The sequence below is a fragment of the Gracilinanus agilis genome, chromosome 1, assembly GCF_016433145.1.
Source record: "Gracilinanus agilis isolate LMUSP501 chromosome 1, AgileGrace, whole genome shotgun sequence".
Lineage (NCBI taxonomy): Eukaryota > Metazoa > Chordata > Mammalia > Didelphimorphia > Didelphidae > Gracilinanus > Gracilinanus agilis.
In genome coordinates this window covers 777,058,897-777,065,622 of record NC_058130.1, presented here as the reverse complement: position 1 = coordinate 777,065,622, position 6,726 = coordinate 777,058,897, and the positions used below count along the sequence as shown (strand labels likewise).

The 6,726-nt window shown below is 57.1% G+C and overlaps 1 protein-coding gene across 1 annotated transcript in view; it reads left to right on the top strand.

Moving 5' to 3' along the window:
- Window positions 1–4,905, top strand: part of LIF (LIF interleukin 6 family cytokine) — a 19,601-nt gene extending 14,696 nt beyond the window's left edge. The window contains exons 2-3 of the mRNA XM_044685486.1: window positions 1,368–1,546; window positions 4,495–4,905. Of these exons, the coding sequence (XP_044541421.1) occupies window positions 1,368–1,546; window positions 4,495–4,905 (590 nt within the window). The remainder of the gene's footprint in view (window positions 1–1,367; window positions 1,547–4,494) is intronic.
- The last annotated feature ends 1,821 nt before the right edge of the window (window positions 4,906–6,726 follow it).

The window sequence follows — 6,726 nt, the reverse complement described above, 5'->3', positions numbered from 1 at the left end:
AGTCTGGGTGTGGGATGGTGGGCAGGGCTGGGGCCTACGAGCCAGTGCCCGACACACAGTAGGCATTTACCCAGCCATCGGCTGATTAAGAGAGACGTGTCGGGGCATAAAGAAGGGGGCCCTAGAGGAAAGGCATCCTGAATCAGAGAGAGAGAACTGGCAGGGGGATGAGAGGCCACTGAGTTCAGGACCTATTTTACAGCTGAAGGCAGAGGAAAGTTAAATGACTTGTCTAAGGTCACATAGGGAATGACTGGGCAGAGATTCGAACCCAGAGCTCTTTCCTCCACTCGGTGGTGGCGGCTTAGTTGGGAGCAGAGTGAGAGAGCCAGGGCTGAGCCATGTTGTACTTTAAGCTTTGCAGGGCATTTGAGGATTGCCATTTAATTTGATCCTCCCAACAAGCCAGAAGCAGGACTTATCAGTCCATTTCTACAGATAAGGAGACCGAGGTTAAGTGATTTGCCCAGGGTCACCCTGCTGAGAAGTAGCTGAGGCAGGATTTGAACCCGGCACTCCTTGGCTGCTGGCCTTGGCTGTGTGACCCACATGGAAGCAGGGTAGAGTGAGAGAGAGGGGGCTGGGATGGGTTCTGGAACAAGGCTGCCCCAGGCCAGGTAGAGTCCCTGATCCCAGAGTGGGTCCTTCGGGTCCCTTGGCCTTGGAGCCCCTCGGGCCAGAGCCAGCCCTCGACAGGCAGGGAGAGGAAGCTCCCAGCCCCCTCCCCCTTCTTCGCTCTGCCTCCCTGGTCCGAGGCCACAAGCCCAAAGCCACAGCAATACCAGCTGACGCGTCTCGGATGATAGGTTACATCGGGGCGAGTTATGCCCATTTTACAGATGAGGAAACAGACTTGGAGAAGCCACACCACTAGCAGGTGTCTGAGATGCTCCAGAGATGGAGAGGGACAGAACAGTGTGGTCCGACCCCTAGAGTTTGGGTTTGGAGTCACGGGATCTAGGTTCAAATCTTCCCTCGGAAAATGACTCCCTCTGTGACTTCTGGGGCAAGTCCCATCACTTCTTTGACCTCTGCGGTTCCTTCCAGCCCAGGTCTGAGATCCCGGAGGCTCTGCACTTTCCTTTCTTACTCTGCCATCCCAGGAAGAGAGACAGTGACAGAGAGACAGAGAGACAGAGAGACAGAGAGACAGAGAAGGGGTGGGGACCGGAATCTGCAGCACTGCAAAGGGGGGAGAGCTGGGGAGAGAGGGACAGACAGAGGAAGAGCTCCTCCCTCTGTCTAAGCCTCGGTCTTCCCATCTGCAGGGTTCTGGCCCCATTGCCCTCACTCTAGACACAGGAGGCCTCCCTCCCTGGCTCAGCCCCTTCCCGTCCACTCATAGCCCCCTCCCCACCTGTTTCCAGGAGTTATGCCTCTGCTGCTGGTTCTGCACTGGAAACATGGGGCCGGGAGCCCCCTACCCATCACCCCCGATGATCCCAAATGCGAAATGCGCCACCAGTGCCCGGGCAACCTCACGTTCCAGATCCGGAACCAGCTGAATCAGCTCAATAACAGCGCCCAGGAACTCTTCACCTATTATGTGAGTGACCTCCTCCACGCTCCCTGCCCTCGGCCCGGGCCCGGGCCTTCCCCCAGCCCCAGTGGCCCGTCTGCCCTGCCGCTGCTGCCCTCCGTCCCGGGTGGGCGGGGGAGCTTCAGGAAGGACCAACAGGGGCTCGGTCTAGACCAGGCTGTGCTGCCCACCCGACTTTCTCATGTGCCTGCCTCAGGACACGGGCCTGGGAGGTGGCAGGGGCAGGAAGAACCCAAAGGCTGGAGGGACGTCGGAAGGAGCGTCCTGAGGGGCCACGGAAAGTCCCGGAGGGGGCAGTGAGGGCAGGCTTTCTGCTGGTGCTGATAGTCCAACAAGAAGGGGGAGAGACAGAGACAGAGACAGAGGCAGAGACAGAGACAGAGACAGAGGCAGAGGCAGAGGCAGAGGCAGAGGCAGAGGCAGAGGCAGAGGCAGACAGAGAGACAGATACAGAGACAGAGAGAGAGACAGAGACAGAGACAGAGACAGAGACAGAGGCAGAGGCAGAGGCAAAGACAGAGACAGAGACAGAGGCAAAGACAGAGACAGAGAGACAGGAAAAGCCCCAGGGACAGAATCCTTGATCCTCAGAGCTGGAAGGGACTTTAGAAATGGAGGTCAAGGGGGCAGCTGGGTAGCTCAGTGGATTGAGAGTCAGGCCTAGAGACGGGAGGTCCTGGGTTCAAATCCGGCCTCAGACACTTCCCAGCTGTGTGACCCTGGGCAAGTCACTTGACCCTCATTGCCTACCCTTACCGCTCTTCCACCTAGGAGCCAATGCACAGTATTGACTCCAAGGCAGAAGGTGAGGGTTTAAAAAAGAAAGAAATGGAGGTCAAATGTTCATTTGACATATGAAGAAACTGAGACCCAGACCGGAGGAGGGACTTGCCCAAAGCCACAGCGATGAGCGAGCGGCTCTCGGTGGCCATCCAGCCCAAGCCAGGCCTGCCCGCCTAAGCCCAGAAGTCTCTCCGAGAGCCGGGAGCCGCTACCTTAGCCAGCGCCATCCCTCTCTGAGACAGCTCTGGTGGTCAGGAAGGATTTCCTGAGGTGGGGCCGCCATTCTGACTGCCCTTTGCATCTCTTGCAAAGCCGCCGTGGAGCCTCCTAGCCTGTGGCTCCCTCTCTTTCTCCCCCGGAGGCTGGCTGCCTCGAGCGGAGGCCCCGAGTGGAGGCCGGACGTCCAGCGGGCCTCCGAGGCCCCTTCCGAGGCTCGGATTCTGGGCCGGGGGGTGCCCGGGGTACTTCCTGTTCTACCACGAGAGACAGAGATACAGAGGGATGGGCAGTGAGTGAGCAACGAAGGACGACAGAGCCGGGCTAGATAATGAGGCAGTGTTTGCGACACGTGATGGTCTGTGGGTGGTTGCGTGTGAGGGAGACCCACAGGAAGAGGCTGCGTAAAAGGGAAAGTGAGCGCTGGTGTGTGTGCTTGCATGCGTGCCAGGGGTGAACGCTAGACCTCCAAGGGCCCTCGAACGTCAGCTGGCCCAAATCCTTCCTCTTTGGATGGGGAAACTGAGGCCCAGAGGCGAGAGGTCACACAGCTGGCCATTGGAGGACGGGGCGTGAGACCTAGAGCCCTTCTTCCCCGTCTTTGGAGCCTCTGCCTTCCTCTGTGTTCTCCGCAGAGTTTTAGCTCAGGGCCAGGTACAAAGGGTTTACTGAAGGGCTCCCACATCTGGGTAACATTTATAGACTTTCCAAAGCACTTTCACAGCCAGTGTGTGATCTGATCCTCCAAACCCTCTTCATGACGCAGGGAGGTCAGGGAAGGAGCCTCGAGCGCTGGGAAGAGCCCTGACCTGGGAGTCAGGAGGCCCAGGCGCGGGGCCCACTGCTGCCAGGAATTCACTGCCTCTTCACGGGCTGACTCAGTTTCTTCCTCGGCACAGTGAGGGGGTTGGACTAGACCAGGAGCTCTTCAACTTTTTCGTGGGTCTACTGAGGGAAGCCTGATGAAGGCCCTTTCTCTGAAGAATGGTTTAAAATGCAGGAAATACAGAGGAGTACCACGGAAAGCAGTTCTAGCAAAACAAAGTCATCAGAATTAGAAAACAAACCAACATAGTTCAGGGACCCCAGCTTAAGAGCCCCCTTATCTCCAAGGTACCATCTAGCTCTGACATCCTTTGTCCTAGAGTCTTCTCCCAGCTCTCACATTCTGTGTTCTAGGCTCCTTCCCACCTCTGATGTTCTCTCTTCTAAAGTCTCTCTCAGTCCTGACATTCTGTGTTCTAGGCTCCTTCCCACCTCTGATGTTCTCTCTTCTAGTCTCTCTCAGTCCTGACATTCTGTGTTCTAAGCTCCTTCCCACCTCTGATGTTCTCTCTTCTAAAGTCTCTCTCAGTCCTGACATTCTGTGTTCTAAGCTCCTTCCCATCTCTGATGTTCTCTCTTCTAGTATCTCTCAGTCCTGACATTCTGTGTTCTAGGCTCCTTCCCATCTCTGGTGTTCTCTCTTCTAAAGTCTCTCTCAGTCCTGACATTTTTTGTTCTAGGTTCCTTCCCATCTCTGATGTTCTCTTTTCTAGTCTCTCTCAGTCCTGACATTCTGTGTTCTAAGCTCCTTTCCATCTCTGATGTTCTCTCTTCTAAAGTCTCTCTCAGTCCTGACATTCTATGTTCTATGCTCCTTCCCATCTCTGACGATCTCTCTTCTAAGGTTCCTCTCAGTTCTGACATCCTCTGAGTCTAGGAACAGATGAATACTTTCCCCGGAGGCCCAGGTCCCTGACCCCTGTGGTTATCCCAGAGGCAGAGCCTCTGGAGCTAGGAGGGACCTCTGAGCTCCTCCAGCCCAGGGCTTTCCCTCATTCCCATCACCCCTTGTTCAAAGTCTCCCAGGGGAGGCCAAGACCTTGGGAGCCAGACACGGTCCTCTGACGGATCAGCACCCCTCACCCCCCACTCGCTGGTGGTTAATCCTCGTGTTCTTCTCTGTTCCCCAGTACAAGGCTCAGGGGGATCCATTCCAGACCAACCTAGACAAGTTGTGCAACCCCAATGTGACGGACTTCCCGCCCTTCCACGCTAACGGCACGGAGAAGGAAAAGCTGGTGGAGCTATACCGGATCATAGCCTACCTCAATGCCTCGCTGGGCAACATCACCCGGGACCAGAAGGCCCTCAACCCTGGCGCCCAGGCTCTCCTCAGCCGGCTGAATATGACCACGGCCATAATGAGGGGCCTGATCAACAACCTCACCTGCCGCCTGTGCAGGAAGTACCACGTGGCCCACGTCTCCGTCTCCTACGGTCCCGACACCTCCACCAAGGACACCTTCCAGAAGAAGAAGCTGGGCTGCCATCTGTTGGGGAAGTACAAGCAGGTCATTTCTGTGGTGGCCCAGGCCTTCTAGGCCCCCAGGAATCTCGAGGTTCACCGCGACTTGGGGAGGGGGGGGGAGTCTCTAGCATCTCAATTGAAATTCTGGCCCCGTGGGAGATCTCAAAACGTGGGTCTGGGCTAAGGACTCCCGAGAGTGATCCAGACGTGGGGCAGAGAGGATCTCAAAGTGTGATTCAAGTGCCGAGGGCACTCGCCGGTGGTTCTCGAGGTCCGTAAGGCGGTCCGCAGGTCGGATCGTCCCGCCAGGTTGACCAGTGCCATTGTCAAGGGGGGAGGGGGAACGTGTCCTCAGTGGGTGCACAGGATGGGAGGAGATGCAGAATTGCCAGGATCAGAGGGGCGAGGGCTTTGGGTGGGTGCAAGTTGAGAAAGGGGGTGCGTGGCTCCGTGGAAGGCTCTGGGAGCCGGTGTGACCATCAGCGTCTCCCGATCCTCTGGGGCCATTTTCGGTGCCAGAGAAGGGCTCAGCTCCTTTGGGTGATGCAGCGCCCCACTAGGGAAAGAGAGGTGGGAAATGGCAAAAGAAACTTGGAAGAATGGAAGTGAAGAAGGTTCAATGAAGGAAAGCTCTGGGAATTCGCCGCCTCTCCCCTCACACACTTGTCCCACCCTGTCGTGGAGGGCTTCCGAGGGCCCTAGAGGGCCGAGCCATCCCGCCCCTCGTCCCTTGCCTGTCCGGTTCCTTCAGTGGGGCATGGCGAGGCTCAGTGGTTTTCACTGGCGGCCCAGTGGCTTGGGGGTCCAAGAGAGTTTGGTCCAGTGGATGGAGAGTTCAGTTACCTTCTTCTACCACTTACCAGGCTCTTGGGAGGAGACCCTCGCTCTCGATTCAGCACCGCCTCCTCCTTGGGTCTCCGTTTTCTCAGCCCTAAGATAAGCCAGATGGACCAGACGGCCTTTGAGGCTCCCTCTGGCCCTAGATGACCTGAGGATGGTGATGCCGGGAGGAGGAGTGGTCCAGAGGGCTCCCAGGCCTGGGAGGGGAGGGGTAACTGGGACATGGGGCCAGGTGGGGCTCCTCTCATCACATGCATCAGGGTTAGCCTACCGGAGCCCATCCAAGGACTAGAAGGAGAGCAGAAGCGGGGTGGGGGGCTGGGGCGGGGGGCGGGGGGCTGGGCCGGGAAAGAACTGTGTTCCTGAGTCAGCAGGGCAAGGGAGAGGACCAGGAGATCACTGGAGGAAACCTGGCCTTGGCGGATCTGCGATCCGGCCGGGCCAAAGGCCCCCAGTGTGCAACTCGAAATGATTGTCTATTTATTTGTATTTTTTCTATTTATATTAATTTATTGGTGCTTTTCTGGCAAAGTTAATGTTCCTCTCTCCCCAGTTGGTAATAGGATAAATGTATGTTCTACATAGAGACTTATAGAGGCACAAGGGCAGGAGGCGAGAGTCGGGGATCACTCTTGGGGTACGGGGGAGACGAGACTCAGGCCCGAGAACTGCTGGTGAATTGAGTTTGCTCTCTCTCTCTCTCTCTCTCTCTCTCTCTCTCTCGGTGGCTGTGGCCCAAAGGCTGGGTGGACGGCTCCCAGCTCCCAGCCAGGGCTTCCACCACGCCACCTCTGCCGCCATATGCTTTTGGCCTGGCCTCCGGGCTCTCAGAAAGGCAGGGAGGACGGGGCGCCTCTTTCAAGTCTTATCTCTTCTTGTGGCTCTGGCTGGGGATCCAGGCTCCCCCAAGGGCCTTCTCTGTAAATGCACTTGGGAGCAAACATGGCACATGAAGGCGCCTCCTAGATCGGAACCCATCCGCCATAGCGTGGAGGCCAGCTTTGGGCTTACTCTCCCTGGGCTGGCTCCTTTTTTGTGGAGAATCTCTCTGGGA